The sequence below is a fragment of the Papilio polytes genome, unplaced genomic scaffold (genome assembly GCF_000836215.1).
Source record: "Papilio polytes unplaced genomic scaffold, Ppol_1.0 DF821511.1, whole genome shotgun sequence".
NCBI classification, from domain to species: Eukaryota; Metazoa; Arthropoda; class Insecta; order Lepidoptera; family Papilionidae; genus Papilio; species Papilio polytes.
The window spans coordinates 1,218,303-1,238,319 of NW_013527693.1; the positions used below are offsets into that span (position 1 = coordinate 1,218,303).

The window sequence follows — 20,017 nt, forward strand, 5'->3', positions numbered from 1 at the left end:
TTATAACACCGTTTCCGTCCAAGCGTTAAACCAAAGTAAATTCAATTGATATTCTAAAATCGGTCAAATCGTTTAAACTGCTGGAAGTCTGAGTAAAAAGAAATAAATACATACATATTAGATAGTCTAATACCATCCTCTAACTAGAGTAAAAAACATTATTCAGTAAACCCCGTATAACGTTTATTGTTTCGCGTTATAGGAAGTCGTGCTATAAGTATTACCCCGTATAACACGTTTTTCTTCAAAACCGAAAATCAATATATCAAATATCGCGTTATAGGAGGTAGTTAGCGTTATATGGAATTTACTTAGATGCAATCATCAACCAAAGTGTTTTGACGATGGCATTTGACGGTTGATGTTTTGAGTATTTTCAAACATAATTAACATACGCTCGGAATGATGTATTTGGTATTCATAACATTTGGAATAGCTGCTCACGTAAACATTAGTCCGTGTAAACCTGTCTTTGTTTATACAAGCTTTTAGTGTTTAGAATACGTATATTAAAATTACATTATTATTCATAGATCTAGCCTATTAGCTGTGATAGGTTTGAAAAAATAAAAATTTCTTCCCAAATTAAGTTAAATTTTTGTTATTTCTTTAAAGTTATAACCGTTAATAGGTTTTACTCTACTAACTTTAAAGTCTATAAAGAAAGCAAAAAGGCCCCAATTTTTGTCGCGCGATTTGAAGCTAAACTATTTAACTACGCCGTAGTCTTTCTCCAAAAATTAATCATAAATATGGCACCCGCCTGCTAGCACTTTCGGATAAAAAAATAATTTTCAAAATTGGTCTACCAGTGGGAGAATTATGCCGTAACACACTTAAAAAAGAGATGCAGACGAATTGAGTAGGCCTTCTTTTGAGAAGTCGGTCAAAAATATTTTGCTAATCTATGAAATGGTAAAATGTTTTTGCTTCATGTAACCGTAGAAATAACCCAAAGAATTTGTAAAGTAATTTTTAGGTAATTAAAAAGAAAGATTGCTTTTTTTTAAGAAAATTTAGGCTGAAGGCTGTCGGAGGCCTTATTTGAGGTCCCTTTCCCTTTCCACCCTTTTCTTAAGAGGAAAGGATGGGAAGGAAAAGTGGTTTTGACGGTGGAGGAGACGCATAGGAAGGGAAAATGTCCTCTTTAAGTGCGTCTCCTCCTCCGTCAATTAAGGGTAGGCAACGCTGCATTTGGGAATGTTTATGGGCTGCGGTCGCTTTCCGTTTCGTTGGATTCAGGTGGCCGCTTGCTCGTTTGCCACCTTATATTAAAAAAAGTAACATTTTATGTTTCTTTGAAGCAAACAATATCTCTATTTTAATAATGTCAACTTCATGCAAAATGTTACGTTCATGTTTTGTGAAGTCATGATGTGGTTTTAAAACTATATAATTGTTTGTTTAGTTTTAACTTGTTACTCTTGATTACGTAATAAGATAAAATTTGATATAAGTCTACGGTCTATAGAAACACAAATGATAATATTAAATCCGTGAATACTGAAGAAAAAGTTAATTTCTTTAGTCATTATCTATATTTATTCAAAAGAAATTATCTCGATGAAATGTTCAAATCAGAGCTTACTAACTATAATCAGATATCTACATAAAGTTTTAAATTTATTGTCTCTGAATATCGGTAACATTTTTAGAAACGTATTTACGGATTGCTTAAATATTAATAATTTTTATGTTATCGTCTATTTCATGCAGCAGTCACTCACTTCTTAGCTAAAATAACAATTTACCAAAGTGTACTAGTGTAGTGAAGTTTAGTTTAGTAACAAATATTTCTTTTAAACACTACAATCAGCGCCATCTGTTGATAAGTCGTGATAACAGCGAAGTAGATGTTTAACTTCACAAACAGCTGTTTTTCTTATTGATTTTCCACGAAGCCGCAAACAAATCTCACTGATCACTGCATTACCTGCAGTTTACACACAAATTTGACGTCATATACGTGACACTACACTGTTATAACAGTTTTAAATTCGTAATAATTACGACAAAATCGAAAGCATATTTAGAGTGTAAAATACTAAACATTTTTCTAGTGAAAGGTTATGTTTTGGACTATATTATCGTAATAATACTGGATAAGTAGGAAGTGTTTGTTTGAATAAATAATATGGAAAGGACATTAAGAAGTGGGTTATATAGAAGAAATTTTATAAGTTCACGTACAGAAGATATCCCAATGGATACCATACGATTGGTGTCTCCAATAAACAGGTTCAATTTTCATGGGAATTTTAATAGTGACGATTTAGATTATTTAGAGAAGTAAGTAAAAAGCGGACAGTAGAAAGGTGTATTTATAAATATTTAGCTCTGTTATATAATGTATATGACACTTATCAAAATAAAAAAAATAGTTATAATCACATAACATGATTCTGTGTTACGTTACGTATTATTGTTAAATACATTTAATAAGACAAAGATTTAGTCAGATAATATCTTCAAGGACCAATTTTTAGATACCTTATTTGTATCATAATTTCATAGTTTAATATACGATTTTTTTCTTTTCTTAATATTTCATTAAGTAACTAGGATTATATAAAATAAAATACCATGTTTATTAAAAATGTATAGAATTGTTTGAAATTTTTAACTAGAAATTTTGAGAACATTCTATAAATACTCAAGTAAGTGTTAATTATATTGATGTAAAAACCATAATTCAGAGTAAAATATTATACAAACTTATTTAATTAAGTACCATAATGAGTGACGTAGATTAGAAATAACGTCAGAAAATGTAAGAAATCCATTGTTACATTTCATAACGTTTTAAAAGATATTAATTGACAATGTTGTTACAGGCCATACAAACTAAGGACAAAAGTGATAATAACTGGCCTGGTGCTCCTCGTGCTAGTATCAGCGTTGAGCGGCTTCCTCATCGGCAGCGCTGACTACGCGGCATGGAAGAACTCCGAACCACCAGATCCAGTACATCCATTAAAACCTTCACCGTCTGTTCTGCACGTCTTTCAACGAGCTGCCGTGTGTACAGATGCACCACAATGTTCAAAGATTGGCAGGTAAGAATTAAACTTATTATTGTACATTGTTTCCATATAGCAAGAATATAAAAAGAGATTTATTTAAAACCACCTGTTAAAAAGATTTCAGTTGATTCCGCTACTCGCTAATAGATGGCGGTGTGATGAAATATCGTTTAGAACCGGTGTGCTATATCAAATGCCGGTAATATACATTTCGTATTATATAACTTCCCAATTCATTCTTATAAGCTTAAATATTTAAATTAATTGAGTCAATATTTATTCAGAATAATTTAATTGTCAATAATTCATACAGTATGATTTTAATTATTTTTGAATCAGTGTTGTCACATTTAGCTTCTCCCTACTAAAGTGGTAGGTTGTAAGGTTACAATGATTCTTTTAATATTTCCGACACAAATCTATTTGCGTTTTACTGCTTTTAAGATATTTCTAAGGTAAGCGTAGAAGTATAATATTGAAACATTCTATTTTTACGTAAAAAAAGAAGTATTGCGTATTTTATTTTTTCCGTGTAATATCACAGACATCATCACTTGGTCCGAATTATGCAGTAACACTTTATTCGATTACATTTTCACATTTTCTTTGGATATAAAATGACGCATAAAACGAAAGACAAGATTGTAGTTGGTGAAGAGTCACATTATTTATTATTCGTTCATATACAAAGTTCTTTACTATTTAAAATAAATGCCAGTCCAAATTACATTGGTATTTTTTAAAAATAATGTATGGCCACACTACGCAACATAAACACAACATGCTGCGCATAAATAAACATCTTTCATAACCGGGTCGCAGCGAGCTCTCCGCCAATCACGTTTCGAGAAGTTTATCGACGCGCATGCGGTCAGTGACGTGTCGCACCGCGCCTATATAAGCACACCGGCCTTTGGCGTCGCGAACATTTCATTGAAACAAAATCCACAGTAACGTTGTCACTGTGACAAATTCCGTGTGTACTTCAAACAAATCACATTTTCAACACGTAAATATGTCCGAAGCCTTCTTTGACGAGTACGATTACTACAACTTTGAACAGGACAAACACATCTTCTCCGGACACAGCGGCAAGCAGCGCTCGAAGAGAGAGGTAAGCGAGCACACGAACCACTTCGACCCGTCCGGCCATTCTAGAAAGATCGTAACTAAATTGGCTAACACAGAAAAGAATAAGAAAGCCGGTAAAAAACATTAGATGGACAATTTTTGAAACGGACGACCATGGCGTGTAGAAGGATAATGGAAATGCCGAATGAAAGGAGACTTTTGAGGATACCCGAGGAGAGCGCGGGTCGCGGCTCGTCGCAGAGATCACTGGAACACCCGAGACGATTCCTGTTGACCCAGGGCTTCTACGTCGCCCAGCACGGCGCCTCCGCCAGGGCGCGCTGGCGGGCGAGGCAACGGCAGATGTGAATCGTGCACCGGCCTCATTGCAACCGGTAAATCTATTTTGGATACAACACCGTTCCAACGACTGATCTCAAATCTCGCTGAGCTTGTTGTAGAGCTCAAAATTGCTGTGTTACTAATTAACTAGATGCTTACTATTACGTTTTAATTTTGTATCGGTAGCGGTACACAAAGGACTGTAATAATAATTTTAAGTTAATAAAAATATTAAATTATACTCCAGTTGTTTTATTTGTTCGTGTCCGCAAGGCGGAAAATAAACCGTCCTCTGGCGAGGTCGTTGGCTTGTTTGTTATTGAGTTGAGATACGGACGGGCGCAAACGACTACGCATCTACACTTTGTGTTTATATACAAAAAGAACCTTGGCTCGACTATCTGTTAGTCTGCGACTCGCTGACCTTGCCTCGTTAGTTTTTGTATTCATGTATTGCTTAGCTTTAAAGGCAAACAATATTTACAATCTAGTTCCATTTATAAAATAGCAAACAAGAATCTTGTAAAGAAACCCTAATAGCAAGTAGGTAGTTATCCCCACTGACTAATGAAATTAATTCACAAGTAGATATGCAATAACTTAATAAAGTGGGTAAACATAACATTATTGTCTTTTATAATAAAGTAGATTTCTATGTACTAGTTATAATCACTATACGTCCCCAGTGAGGGGACTCGGAGCCTACCATTAACTTGTTACAATAGGTATAGTGAAAATTGTGTGAGGTCAGTGACTTTGTTTTAGTTTTGAAATTTTCAATTCAGATGATTGATTGCCTTTAGTGATAGGTGATTTAATAAAAATTTTATTGTAATAAAAAAAATCTATTGAAATCCACTTTTAAAATTGGATTAATACATTTATCACAATTGATTATTCCTTCAATTTATCCTTTTATATCCGTTAAACATTTAGTTACCTTAAAACTGCCATTTAAGGGGTTAAATATTGCTAGAAGTTGTAAAACCTTTGCAGGAAGTTACACAAAGTAATGTTGCAGGAGGAAGTGCTGCGATTGGAATTTTAAACGAATAAAAATCGAAGGTGATCGAAATTAAAAAATGGGAACTGAGTACCTACAGTTGGCCTTTACGTAGTACCACAGATAATACAATACTAGTACTAGTACCTGCCTATTTGCGCGGTTCACACTTGGCCAGTACAGTTGGTTGCGCACCATGATTGTCTTAACCTTGCTCAGTCTGAACGCTGTCATCAGAGAGTCCATACAATCTATGACTTGCCGTTGCAACTGTCCAACTGTACTATCCAATTGTGAACCGCACATTATTTTTAATATCATCAACATCACCAGCTCACTATACGTCCCCACTGAGGGGCTCGGAGCCTAACCTAATTTATGGGGACTAGATCTTAGTCATATTAAAAATATAACTATGACCTTCATTGTAGTGGGTTTCATTGACTTCAGATATTATTTATTAAATGACTTGGGAAGCTCTAAAAGACCTGGCTGTTCTAATAAGATTGTGGTCTTAGTAAGAGAGAATAGAATATTAAATGACAAGAAATACTTTCTAGATTGTTCCCCAGTATTACTCTTTTATGGCTACATTTTCTTTAAGAATTCATTTAAGAAATTAAGGATTCATTGCTTTTAATATCCATTCTTCAAATCTCAACACATTGTTGTGTAACTAAGATAATAATATCGCAAAAACGTGTTGAATTATATTGAATCTGGTCGAGTCTTGAATAAATTTGCAACGATAAATTGATTATTTTCATTAACACGTCATACGTATTTAAGTATGAAATTACTAGAAGGAATATTGCTGATTCTAAATGGCTTGTTAGCGCGTTTGCGTGCGCTGACTCACGTAAGCTTGTCCTTATTCCACTTGGAAGCAACTTATTGTATATTTTTATTTGATTACTGAGTATGTTTTTAAATGCAAAATTAGCTTTGTATGTTTTAATTTAAATGATGTTGGTAGGTAATATAAAAACCTTAAAGCAGGTCTTATATCGTAGATAAACTTTCTATCAGAAAAATCGTCTGTTTCTCCATGGTCAAATCGACCCGTTGAGTAATGGAAAAAATGGGATTTTTTTCTATTGGGCCGTTCGAATTTATTCAATCAATCTACCGAAAATCCCAGTGGGTCGATCGGCTGGGAAAATCCCTGAAAATCAAGACCATTAAAATAAATTATTTCGTATCAGAACTGATCATGATTTGCCATCCCACGGTTGGTGTATTGTTTATTATTACACTAGCTTTCGCCCGTGACTTCTTCCACATGGGAATGAAAAAAAAACAATGTGTTCTTCCAGAATATTCTCTACATCTATACCAAATTTCATAGGAATCCGTTCAGCAGTTTAGGCTACGAACTCTAACAAAAATCCATCCATCCATATAAACTTTCGCATTTATAATATTAGTATGAGTATGATTATGTTCCTTTTAGACACATCCTCACGTCAAATGGCTCCGCGGTGGACGCAGCGATCGCGGCGATGTTCTGCAATGGACTGTACAACCAGCAGAGCATGGGCCTCGGCGGTGGCTTCTTCATGACCGTCTACATAAAGGAGGAGGGCAGAGCGTACACTGTGATAGCGCGAGAGACAGCGCCGGCTGCGGCTACGGCTGACATGTTCCATGGGAACTATGATAAGGCGAAGAAAGGTGAGTTGCACTTTGGCCCTCAATAGATGGCTCTCATATTGATTATTGAAAAAACATAAGACTGTTATTACCTCTATAAATGACTACAAAAGTATAGATTACCTTTATACTAGGTCGAGGGCATTTTACTACATATTTAAAAACAATATAAGGTTTCCTTTAACATGCGTGTAACATTACTAAGGTTTATTGCGTCGAGAAGTCATATAACGACTTTAGTCACAGAACTTTTAAATTATTTTGATTAACTACTAGCTGTTGCTCGCGACTTCTCCTTTTTTCCTATGTCCCCAAAATGGGTCAGAGGGCGTCCACAGTACGCCGCCAGCTCGCTCTGTCCTGGGTTCTGCGTTGGGTCTCAGACCGTGACAGCCCGATTGCCTTCAAGTCGGCCGCCACTGAACGCCGCCAGGTTTGTTTTGGGCTCGCGACTTCGCTCTCGTGAAATTAAAAAATATAACCTATGTTACAGATAAATTACCTTTCTAATGGTGGAAGAATTTTTAAAATCAGCCTAGTAGTTTAGTAGTTTAGTAGTTTAGTAGCCTAGTAGTACGTGAATCGAATACATAAAAAATACTACATTGCTGCAGCATTTTTACCGATCAGCGTATATGTGTAGGCATATGGTGATATAATCGCTTAGTCAGTTTGTCGTGTACGTATTGAGGTTACGTTACAGTTTATGCAATTGTTTTCCGAAACATGCGTTGTTAGCTGAAATCGTTTCATAAACTTTAAATAATAATTGAAGTTATAGACCTAAATTCAGATAGGAACTTGGTAGCAATAATTGAAAAAAATTAAGGGCCTGTCCCACTACTGGCTGACAGAGGCTCAAGGGAACAAAATACGATATTTCCATCACGTTCTACATGTTGGATTGTTGTCATTCAATTTACAAATTGTTGGAGCTGGCCCTAATTGTTTTAAAAATTAAATTTTCTAGATGTATATACGAGAATGTATTTAAATATCGATAATGTTATCGTCTAATACGTGTCCGTTCCAGTTAACCTTATCGGTGCGGCCTCGGAAATCTTTTCTATTTATTAATATTTCTTTGTTCAGTATAATGTTTTATCTTTAACACTCTATCTTAGATTTAAACGTTTATATTTTTATGGTATTAGGTGGCAATCGAACAAACAGCCATAATAACCTCAAAATTAGCGAAGGTAACGCTACACACAGATATTTGCGTCATTAACAGAAGCGTTTCCTATCTTCAAATATGTATGTAAGAACAAAGAATGGTTTGCTTTTAATAAAGTACGCATTCAATACAATTTAGAGACTGTATGAGATATTTACAAAAACCGGTATTGAACGAGTACGATATTTGGCACGCGATTTCTTGAACTCAAAACAATGAATTGTTATCTCTTTTTTTTCGATAAGAATGACAGAGATGGGATTATTTTTCGACAGGTAATAAAATGTTCTATTTATAACCAGTACTTCAATTAATGTAGGTAATACTGCACTCATTAGAAGAACAAAGGTTTTAACTACGACTATTGTTAGAATGTGGGTTATGTTTTATAATTAAAAAATCTCTTTCATAGCAAAAACAATTGTTTAAATATTAAACAATGTTTTATTGAGAACAACGACCTGATGGAAAATGGAAGAGTAATAAGCACATGAACATTATTTTAATATACATTGAAATTTATTTCATAAAATTAGGGTTTTACTGTGATGCAAAAACACTTGTATAAATCAGACTGACATCCGTTTTCTTCTTTTTAGGAAGGACGAAGACAAATCATTATCGTACTTTTCTTTATTGTATTTTGTTCATTGTTTATTAATGAAATATCTTAAAAAAAAAACTTTGTTTATTTGGCTTTAACATTACTGAAGATTTAGAAGGAAAGTGCTGACGAGATAAAAATAATTACATCTCTAAAATACTTCTAAGTATGTGCAACTCTATCGTTGTATTATTTAGGAGGCAATTGACAGTGTCACTAAGCCTGTCTTAAGAATGTACCTACGGATTTTGCGAGGCGCTTTCATGAGAAAGTTTCACCGAAGCTTTCTCTTCGATCTGGTTCGACCGACTAATGCACGAGAGACGCAAGATCTTTCAAATTTCACTATCATATCACAATTCATAAGCTTACGAATTAGCATTGAGATCCAATTTGTTTAATTTTTTGCGAAAATTGAACCAAAAATAATTAATCATTAGACTTCAAACTATGTAACTATTTTTACAGGTCCACTGTCTTTAGGAGTTCCTGGTGAACTGCGAGGGTTGTGGGCGGCGTACAAGAGATGGGGCAAACTCCCTTGGGAGAGTTTAGTTGCCCCAACACTGGATCTCTGTGAGAACGGCTACGTTATGTCAAAAGTTCTATTCGATGGACTTGAAAGTGCACCGTATATCAAGAATGATCCTCACTTAAGGTGCGTAGTTATAATTACCATCTGATGAATTTAGATGGATGGATGTTTGTTACAGGTTGTAGCTTAAACGGCTAGACGAAGCTTGATTAAATTTGGCGTAAGTGTAGAGAATAATCAGAAAAAACACATAGGCTACTTAATATTTTTATATACAAGGAAATATAGAAAATTTTAAAATAGGAACTATAGCGGCAAAACAAAAAGAAAATAAATGAGGAAGCAATTTGGGTCTTTGGTTACTCATTATACAATTAAAATGTTTTGTATTTCTATATTTGAATTAAAATCAAAGGTATACTTATAATTGCGTTTTTTATTAAGTTATCTATCTATACTATTATAATAAAGCGTAAACACACACTTCTTTGTTGCCTAAGATCTCAGCAATTACAGCATATTTTTAAATAATTCTTTTTTTAATAAAAAGCCCTACACTTACGCCAGGCTTTAGGCTATATATTTTCACGACATTAAACTTAGGGGGTAAATATTTTGATAAAAACCCTAACGTGGGAAAGAGACCATAAGTTGCTGCCAACATCAAGGAAGCAAGATTGCCAAGTTTTGTCATGTCATGACATTTTGACATTTGCAATCGACCTATGTAAACAATAAAATAATTTTATGCTGATAAAATCGCACGGGAACAGCTAGTGGTAACAATAAAAAACAATGTAACTAACTACGCACCTATTTCGACTTGCGCATGAGTCATTTGTCTATCTCTTGTATTATGCAATACGCAACGAGATTGCGCGATCGTTGTTGTCAAACATATACACTATATTTATATGTATTGCTAATCGTAGTTGATAGCAATATTACTGTTGACGACCAATTATATTTATATACTTGAGAAAAACAAAACAATCCTATTATATTTTGTTAAAAACCTGTTAAAGAACTTTGTATTCTTTCAACTTTTGATTCATTTTCATCCTTATTTATTCATAAACTTCTTTATACAATAATTTGCATATTATGCGAGGTTTTTACTAAATGTTCTTCATTTATTTTTGTCCGATTCCTACTCACTCTACCACACGTTTACTATACACCAGACTAAAATTAATCAAGAGAGACAAGGATCTTGTTACACTGGAAAAAATTAAACGGTTCACATTTCTTTCTAGGAAAACATACTACAACCCTACAAAAGGCCAGTTCCACAGACCAGGGACGGTGGTGAAGCCGAGTGACGCGTTCTGTAAGACGTTGAAGTTAATAGCAAGGAATGGTGGCGATGAGCTATACAACGGTAGTCTTGCTGTTGAATTCTTGGACGACTTGCAGCGCGCTGGCAGTATAGTTACTGCTGACGATCTCAGGAATTACCAGTAAGTAAACCAATGTAATTTGATTTGTACATTTACCCGAAGTTCTTACGGTGAAGGAAAACATCGTGATGAAACCTGCAAATCGGCGAAGAAATTCAAAGATATATTTTTAAAGTCAACCCGCAGAGTGCCATCGTTGTTAACTATGGCCTAGTTAGAGGAACAGAGGGTTTTGGTAGGTATACCCCATTATGGGGAGAATCCCACATAACTACCGCCCCCCCCCCCCGGGCGCTGAGTATAGTAGAAAAAAGGCTCCGAGCCCCTCAATGGGGTCATATAGTGGTCTGATAATGGAAACAGTGTTTAAACGAGGGAATAAGTTTTATTGCAATAATAAAATACATAACTACTCTATAGGTCATGATTTTTAAGCAAAATTACTTTTTATCGAATTACTGTTTATCGAACTATTAACAACATCATTATAACCTTTTATAAACAAGTGCAATAATTTTGAACACAATATTTATAGGAGGTCAAGCTACAAGTCACTCTTTAAATGTTTCAGTAAATAACGTTTGTCATTTGTTCGTCATTTGGTCAAACATAAATACCTATTCAAAGCAAACAACCACTAAATGAAGCCAAGTATGAATTCCCTTTAAATCCGGCAATTTTTCCCAGGTATTTTGATGACGTAGTGTTATAACAGATGACTAGAATTATTGCACAAAAATTTACAATATTTACACATTCCACGGAACAATTAATAAGTCGTGACTCAAAATAATTCGGTGAAATATAACGTAGTGTTTATATTTCACAATAAAATGACACTTACATTAAGAAAAAAATTATAATAACGATTACGAGATTTTGAATAACATGTAGCAATTTTATCCATTTGAAAAAACGAATTTCTAAAAAAATCCTACGCTTACATAATTAATATAGCCGCTTTATTCTTTGAAAATATTTCAAAAAATCATATTTTATTTGCGATTTACTTTTACAAAGACTGTTTTATTAAACAAAACAAGTTATCAATCTTTAATAAATTATCAATAGCTACTTTATTTCTAGAAAAAACATTTACAAAATTAGTCGTAATCGAAACATATCAGCCTAATTATGTTTTGAATTTTTATCGGCGGTCGTTTCGGATTTAGCATACCTATCTTGTAAACAAACAAAGCGATCACGTAATTGTCTGAGAACATTGTTTATTATTATATTGACGTAGTGTGACTTGATAACCGGTTCATATCATTATGGACAAACGAACTAATAACAAAATAAAAGTATTTAAAAATGAAGCTTTTTATTATGATATAGATTTCGCTTGCGAGTACGACCTATTGAATTAAAAAAATCACAGTAAGTAGCCTTTGTGTTCTTCCAGACTATGTTTTATATCTGTGCCAAATTTCATCTAGATCCGTTCAGCCGTTTAGGTTACAAACTCTAACAAACATTGATCCATTTAAACTTTCGCATTTATAATATTAGTAAGAAAATAATTTAATAATACTGGCTGGACTACACAGTAACTTAGGTAGATGGGATAGAAATAGGTGCTCACGGCCCAACGTGAAGCTATAAAAATAACGCAGCAAATCAATTCCATTTAAAATGTTACTGTATAAATAAATATATCATGTAATGTTCCTCACCGCAATTAAAACAATAAATCAAACGTTATTAGCAAATGTTTTCCTACAATTTAATTATAATTAGCTTCACAGTGACTCATAGATTGATGATTTATTTTTAAATTGTTAACACTGCCATCTAGTGTAATAATTAGAAGTTTTTATCAATAAAGAAATAAGATAAACCTTTTTGCTTGAAAACTTTACTCTAACACGTAAAGTATACTAACTAATTTACTTCGCTTTGTTGTATAGCGTTTCAAATTTCTGTATGCGATTAAAATTCCCAATTCGACAAAGTTCGACTGTTTAATTTCTTTTTCTGACTTCATTTCACAATATGGCGGATATTCTGAATTCATTTACACCTGTGTAAAGTTGAGACGACTTAAACAATAATATTTTCGATGATTCATTGTTTTTTATTCTGTTATTTGTGAGGATCGTCCTCATTAAATTTTATTGTTTCTGTTTAATAGTTATATTGACTTTTCGTCACTGTTTTGTCTTTATAAGTAAGAAATAGCAGTCTTATTAGGCTTTTTTCTCTTTCACATTTAAATACTATTAGATTCTTAGACGAATGATCGATCTTTGCTAGTATACTTATATTATTTCTGTTGAAGTTTTCGGGATTACATTTTATGAAAACTAGCGACTGATGGCCAGTTTCCCAGCTACATTTAACTATTCGTTAGTGTTTTCGATTCGATAACTTCATGAAATGCGTTTCAGAACTATATTTTAAGTTTAATTCTAGATAATTAGGTCAACCTAACACTAATGAATCAATAGGTGTATAAAAGAAACATCAGAAACCCAGTCTTCATACCTAATATAATGATCAGATGCAAATATGACGTGGGGACTTCGAAAGAAGAGTTAATAGCTATTTATTAGGCTGGATAGAAGTCAAGCCAATACCATTAGATCTGAAACAAAAAGAAAAAAGCCTCACATAATAGCTCCGTATAGCAAAAAATTACCACTTTATAAAGCCGCTCTCACGCGTAGACTTTTTTGTGACCAATACGAGTTTCGGTTTTTTATAGATGACAAGAATGTTCCGTTTCAAGCAGTGTTTGCTGCTCAGTTTATTATGGTTTTATTGTTACACTAAATCTACGCTAATCTCTTGATTAGTGAACATTTAACGTGCAAATGTGTTATAATGTCATTTAAATATATACGATCATTACATACTGCGCAATAGGATATAAAAGTAAATATTTTAATATGCAAATTTGACGCGTAATTCTCTTACCTGTTCTGATTTAAATAAACAAAAAAACTCGTTTAGACACTGCGAAGTAATCACAGAAGCCAAAACATTGATATAACAATCTTACTAATATTATAAATGCGAAAGTTTAGATGGATGGAGGGATGTTTGTTAGTGTTTGAAGACTAAACGGCTTAACGGATTTCGATGAAATTTGGCAAAGATATAGAGGATAGTCAGAAAGAATACAGAGGCTATATAATTTGTTTTTTTTTTTCAATTCCGCGCAGACTGAGTCGCGGCTTAAAGCTAGTCTTTTTATAAATAAAGTGCGAATAATTCTAAGCAATTATTCATTTAGCTTGTTCGTTTTACTTGTGTTATAAGTTGAACATAGAAGATAGTAATATCGAATATTAACCGGTCTTAAAATTAAAACGTCAGTTAAAGTGTACAGCGTTTTGATAAGCGCGTTATATTTATCGTGGAAATGTACAGAGGGTCAGGCGATATGAACTATAACTTTGTATCTTTAATGTCAACTAATGTGATAATGTAACTAAACAAGAACGTATCAACCTAGGTCGTAATTATATTTTGATCTCGACATACGTCACTGAGCTGTTTTTATACAAACTTAGGATCTAAATCTACTCCTACTGCTAGTCTAAGACTGTCGATATTAGAGTAGGGTTTTATTGGGCGACCGCCCAAGGCAATGGACAATAAGATGCCCTAAAATCTACGAATTAACAAAGCTTTTGCAGTGAAACCGTACGGTAAATATTTTAAATCTTTATTTGAACATTCGATATTGTTTCCAACTAAAAATTACATGTTTTATTTGTATTTAAATTAGACAAGACCTTGACACAATAACTGTAGTGAAGCAAAAATAAAATTCCCACAGATTTTTATTCGGGTCGATTGATGTGCCAAGAAAAGAATGTCAAACTGTTAGAAAATAGTTACGTTTATATGAGAACTAGCTGTTCCCGTGCGGCTTCATCCGCGTGGAATTATAAAAACATTATTTTATTGTTTACATTTGTCAAATTGTTAATTGCGAATGTCAAAATACCAATTACCTTACTATGGCAATCTTTCTTCCTAGATGTTTGCAGCAACTTATGGTCTCTTTCCCACATTAGGGTTTTCATCCAAAATAATTAGCCCCTGAGTTTAATGGCGTAAAAATCTATAGCATAAAGCTTGACGTACAAAGTGTAGGGCTTTTTATTAAAGAATTATTAAAAAATATGGTGTAATTGCTGACATCTTAAGAAACAAAGAAGTGTGTGTTTACGCTTTATTATAATAGTATAGAAGTATAGATTGAGAATATCGAATTAAGGTATATGTATAGCAAATCTATTAATACTTCTGTCTACATAATCATCGCAGCAACTTACGGTAAATAATTCTACGCATAGTCTAAAAGCTAAAGCAGTACCTTATCATAGTTATAAATCAAAACCAGTTCTTACAACGATACTTAATTGAACTAACGAATTTTTTACCATGCCAAACTTTACTACTGCTCGCATTGCACGACACTTACAGAACACAATTTTAGGTATAGCGAAACGTGAAGCGTTCACACAGATATAAGTTTGTAGCTAAGCCCGAGCTGTTATAAAGATTGAATCTTGTAATACCATAAATACTTATCATGCAATCAACAATATATTTCAGAGCGAAGATAACGGAATCTCTGGCTGTTCCTCTGAGTAATGGCGATGTACTCCACGTCCCGCCCCCGCCGAGCAGCGGCGTGATCCTTGTCAATATACTTAACATTCTTAGCGGATACAACTTCACACACAATAGTATTAATACCACCGAAGACAAGATACTCACATACCATCGGATTATAGAAGCATTTAAATACGCATACGCGACACGGACAAAGCTTGGAGACGTTGATTTCTTGGATTTACGTGATGTAAGTAAACATTACATACAAAAAGATGCTTAACAACTTTTGTTAGTTGAAAAAGTGTAGTAAAATCAACAATTTTCAGTATTAAGGAACATTTCTACTGGACATAGATTAGAACTTTCAAAGAGTAAAATGAACCTTCGATAGAACAACAATTCATCACAATTATACAAATTCGTTCAGCAATTACCTTAATTCCTTTGTAACTTGCTAGCATTTAAACTAGATATTTCTTATATCCAACAGCTAATACAAAACGTGACGTCACCAAGCTACGGCGCGGAGATACGTTCTAGAATAAATGATTCCTCGACCAGCAACGACACGGCGGTGTACGGCGCCGCAGAGTACAACCAGCCGGACGCCGGCACCGCGCACATCTCTATCATAGCCAACAATGGGGATGCTGTTTCTGTTACCAGTTCTATCAACTACTAGTAAGTTTAACCTAGCATATAGAAGTAAAAAGAATAAAGAACGGTGTTATTCAGTTTCTTTTTCATCCCTTAAAGTACCACTTAAATAAAGCACTTGTGCAGGATAAGAGTACACATTTTGGCTTATTAATGAATTTGGAGCGCTAAAATGCCCATACACAAAAAATTCAATGAATTATTTATTTTCAGTTTCGGAGCTGGTTTTACAACTCTTAACACCGGTATTATAATGAACAATGTAATGGACGACTTCTCACTGCCGGGCTTTATTAATTACTTCGGCTTAAAGCCCTCGCCTGCTAACTTCATAGCGCCGGGCAAGCGGCCGATGTCTTCAATGAGCCCCAGCATTATAGTGGACAAGGGCGGCAACGCTAAGCTCGTGATTGGCGCCTCCGGTGGTACGAAGATCACCACAGCTGTTGCATTGGTGAGATAATGAAAGAACGAGACATAAAAATGACACTTCACTTGTATTAACTATACGATACGGAAGGTTCCTAGTAGTAGCTTATTCAATGTTTTTTTTAAGGTGGCAATGCGCAAGTTGTGGTTTGGACAGACAATAAAGCAGGCGGTGGACGAGCCGCGTTTCCATCATCAGATATTTCCCATGAACGCCTATTATGAGTACGGAATTACAAAGGTATGATTTTAAATATTTTTAAGTCTATAGAGATTAAAAAAAACTACTTTTATTATTTGCTATATTTGGTATGAATAGCAATGCAAATATAAATATATTGTTTACTTCTATTCTATAATCAATGTTTAGTATTAACTTTGAAGATTTATTGCTGTTCTTTTGTTATTTTTAGGATATAATAAAGGGTTTAAGAGCAAAGGGTCACGGCATGGAGCGCTACCCCGGCAGGGGCTCTATAATCTGCGCCATGTACAGAAATAGAACCGGAATCTACGCCAACGCGGACTTCAGGAAAGGTGGCGACGTCGCGGGCATTGATTAACATAGAAAAATAATCTAATTTAAGACAATGTAATTTGGCATAGCAGCATTTTAGCGCTCCGTTGCTAGTTGAACGCACAAATACAGGTTTGTTGATATGTAAGCATTTACTGACTTTATTTTTTAATTTATCGCAATTTTAATGTAACTTGCCTGCTTTTAAAGCTAAAGATGAGTTCAGTGTTTTCATTATATTAAGTACGGGTCTGCGTCAAAACGCTTTATTTATGTAGTAGATGGATCAATATAATTGTAGATGCTATATCAAATCATTAAAAAGTCAATATTTAACTGTATTTTGTACCTTGATTATTACAAAATAAAACTAGGTCATGTTAAGATGTAAGTGATTGGCAATGAAAGTATGTAAGGGAGAAAAAAATAATTTGTATTATGTAGGAAAGTAATATTGATTTATGGCCTTTTCGGTAGGCTCAAAATATAATGAAATAATTGTAATAAATTACTGCAAAATGTAAATGAGCCAGCTTGTTTTTAATTGTGACAAAAAGAAATTAAAAATGTATAACCTAAAAAGTATTCCTTTAATATGATATTGTGATATAAATTAGAATTATCAACCTTCTGATACGAAATCTCTTAGTTTACAAAAACAAAAACCTTATCTTCAGTTTTACATTTATCTATTATGTTTTTCTTTCATTGTCAATAGTATTTATAAGCGTAAATAACAACAAATCTCAAAATAATTTAAATCTTTTGTATAACAGTATTAATTTTTTTTGTCATACGACATTTAATAGTTAAAACTTAACCGAATAAAATTGGTATTTTAATCTCACTGACAAGTATTGCTTTTATTGCAGTCTTTAAATTTGTAAACTAGTATTGTTTAAAAATCTCGTACATTAGGTAACCTGGACTGTTTCCTATGTATGTTAGATGTACAGGAAATAACCCAGTTTATATTTATCATTGTGACATTTTGCCTTAATTTATTTCAGTATTTTGGTATTAAATACCTTAACTGTAATGTCTCGCAGAATCGATGTTCTCAATAAAGATTTTTTTGTGTATTTTGTATTTTTTCTACTTTCCGACAGATGGCGCATAATAGCGCCATCTAGTGTTGAATAGAAATCATAATAAGAATTCAATCTTATAGAGTATTAATAATGTTGATTAGTTTGATAAAACACGCATATAAAATTTTTATGAAACTAAATACCGTACTTAATAGACGGTATTTAGTGATGGAACATAAGGCATACCGAATAACTGTTAATCATCGATATTCGGCATAATAATAAAAAAAGAACTAAAACTAGTATTTGCCTATGAGTAAATAAAGGGACACGTCTAGTAGTAAATATAGAGATAGCGATGACACTAATATTAACAAATTCCACTTAGATTATGATTTAACAGATTTAGGATCACTGTGGAAGGGAAAAAAAGACAAATCAATGAATAGGCAATTTAATTATTTTTGCATTGTAATTGCATTGCACTTATTATACTTATTTTCTATACACATGCATTAATATACGACTTATAAACAACGAAAAATCAGCAAGAACGTATAAAATAAAACTTTATTCAAATGAAAAAAAAAAATTGTAAAACATAACATTACTTTATATGAAATCAAAATACAGACAGATACAAATTTCTTCCAAAACTATCAACAAACCATATTTCCACTTAGTTTCCATTGAAAGTTACAGGCATATTATTATCATATTTATTGGCAGGTAAGACATGTTAATTGTCGCCGCTTATGTTGGCACGGCGAGAACAAGAATAATCTTTATGTTTGCCGTACGCACTAGACAGCACACGTTGGTTTACAGCAGGTCAACATGTCAAAGGTCCATCCTTTGACATGTTGACCTTTAGCGTGCAAATACGTTCACGGGTCGCAACATCCAACGATTTTGCCGCCTCATTGTCATTCCCTGAGTATAGGTACCTAAAATATTTTTTAATGGGTTTTCCAAAATGTCTCGCGCGCTCATATCTTACAGCAGGCTGGTTGTTGCCTATATATGATTTTCAGCATCCGTGAAACTATTATATAGCCAGAGCATCTCTCATAGCTTCCACAGGGTTGACGAACTTCGTGGAACCGATAATGAGGGCATTGTCTACTCCGCTGGTGATCATAGCGCGGTGCAGTTGCTTGCATTCCTCCGCAGTCACTCCGCCCACCACGAACACTATCACAGTCGGGTTGTCCAGCGGGTGCTTTGTGCTGCGAGACTTCTTGCTGGTCAGAATACTGAAACGAAATAGTTAAAATGCTGATTATTGAAACGACATTCAAATATAATATCGTTGAATGGTTAGGCTAAAATTCAAAATTCCTTACAAATGACGTCCAACAGATTGTAAGAGGCGCTTACGATGAAAGACTAATATAAAAGTGAATTATAAAGTGCCCAAAGAACACTTCATTTTTTAAGCATTTAGTGAAGGATGCGTAATTTTAAAGGTACTCGGTCAGTTATCAAGTTCATTACGCCACCTCAACCTCGTCCTTTTATTGACAATAAAACATTTAAAAAATTATAATAAGCTCCATCTTGTGTCAAAATAAAACATTTAAATTTCATTTAGTGGCACCTATTGGCAATTAATTTAAATACAAATTGACATGTGGTTTTGAGGACCTATCAATAGATAGCGTTAGTAGATCATGTGAATATCTCAATTAAAACGTCAAACGTTTCGTCTATATATTTTTTGAATCTCTGGCTGGAATTATACAGTATGGTAAGATTTACTTCTGGGGTCATGGTAGATCAGGGTGGGCTCTCTGATATACTATCAAAACGATCCCGGGAAGATGGTTATCTAGAGTGGTCCTTTGTTGCCTTAAAAAATTTAAAAATAAATTAACATAGTGAAGCCACAGCCTTCGACTATGTCACTAGAGGATGGCTATCGAGGGGGTTTTTGTTGGTCCCTACATAATCCTCCCTTCCCCCCAAAAGGCAAGGTATCTTTTGAAGATCCCCCCCCC

General features: G+C 33.9%; 2 protein-coding genes across 3 annotated transcripts in view; one reads left to right on the forward strand and one right to left on the reverse strand.

Moving 5' to 3' along the window:
• The window catches only part of LOC106108586 (gamma-glutamyltranspeptidase 1-like), a 30,975-nt gene extending 12,907 nt beyond the window's left edge, over nt 1-18,068 (forward strand). For both annotated transcript variants that reach the window (XM_013289809.1, XM_013289808.1), the window contains 9 exons: nt 2,835-3,056; nt 6,893-7,113; nt 9,342-9,531; nt 10,665-10,868; nt 15,381-15,630; nt 15,874-16,064; nt 16,254-16,494; nt 16,597-16,710; nt 16,883-18,068. In XM_013289809.1, the coding sequence (XP_013145263.1) occupies nt 2,835-3,056; nt 6,893-7,113; nt 9,342-9,531; nt 10,665-10,868; nt 15,381-15,630; nt 15,874-16,064; nt 16,254-16,494; nt 16,597-16,710; nt 16,883-17,032 (1,783 nt within the window). In that variant the 3' untranslated portion in view covers nt 17,033-18,068. The remainder of the gene's footprint in view (nt 1-2,834; nt 3,057-6,892; nt 7,114-9,341; nt 9,532-10,664; nt 10,869-15,380; nt 15,631-15,873; nt 16,065-16,253; nt 16,495-16,596; nt 16,711-16,882) is intronic.
• A 423-nt stretch (nt 18,069-18,491) lies between these two features.
• The window catches only part of LOC106108638 (sec1 family domain-containing protein 2-like), a 6,647-nt gene continuing 5,121 nt past the window's right edge, over nt 18,492-20,017 (reverse strand). Inside the window, exons 9-11 of the mRNA XM_013289894.1 lie at nt 19,937-19,974; nt 19,377-19,406; nt 18,492-19,280 (exon numbers count right to left, since the gene is read on the reverse strand). Coding sequence (XP_013145348.1) covers nt 19,066-19,280; nt 19,377-19,406; nt 19,937-19,974 — 283 coding nt within the window. The 3' untranslated portion in view covers nt 18,492-19,065. The remainder of the gene's footprint in view (nt 19,281-19,376; nt 19,407-19,936; nt 19,975-20,017) is intronic.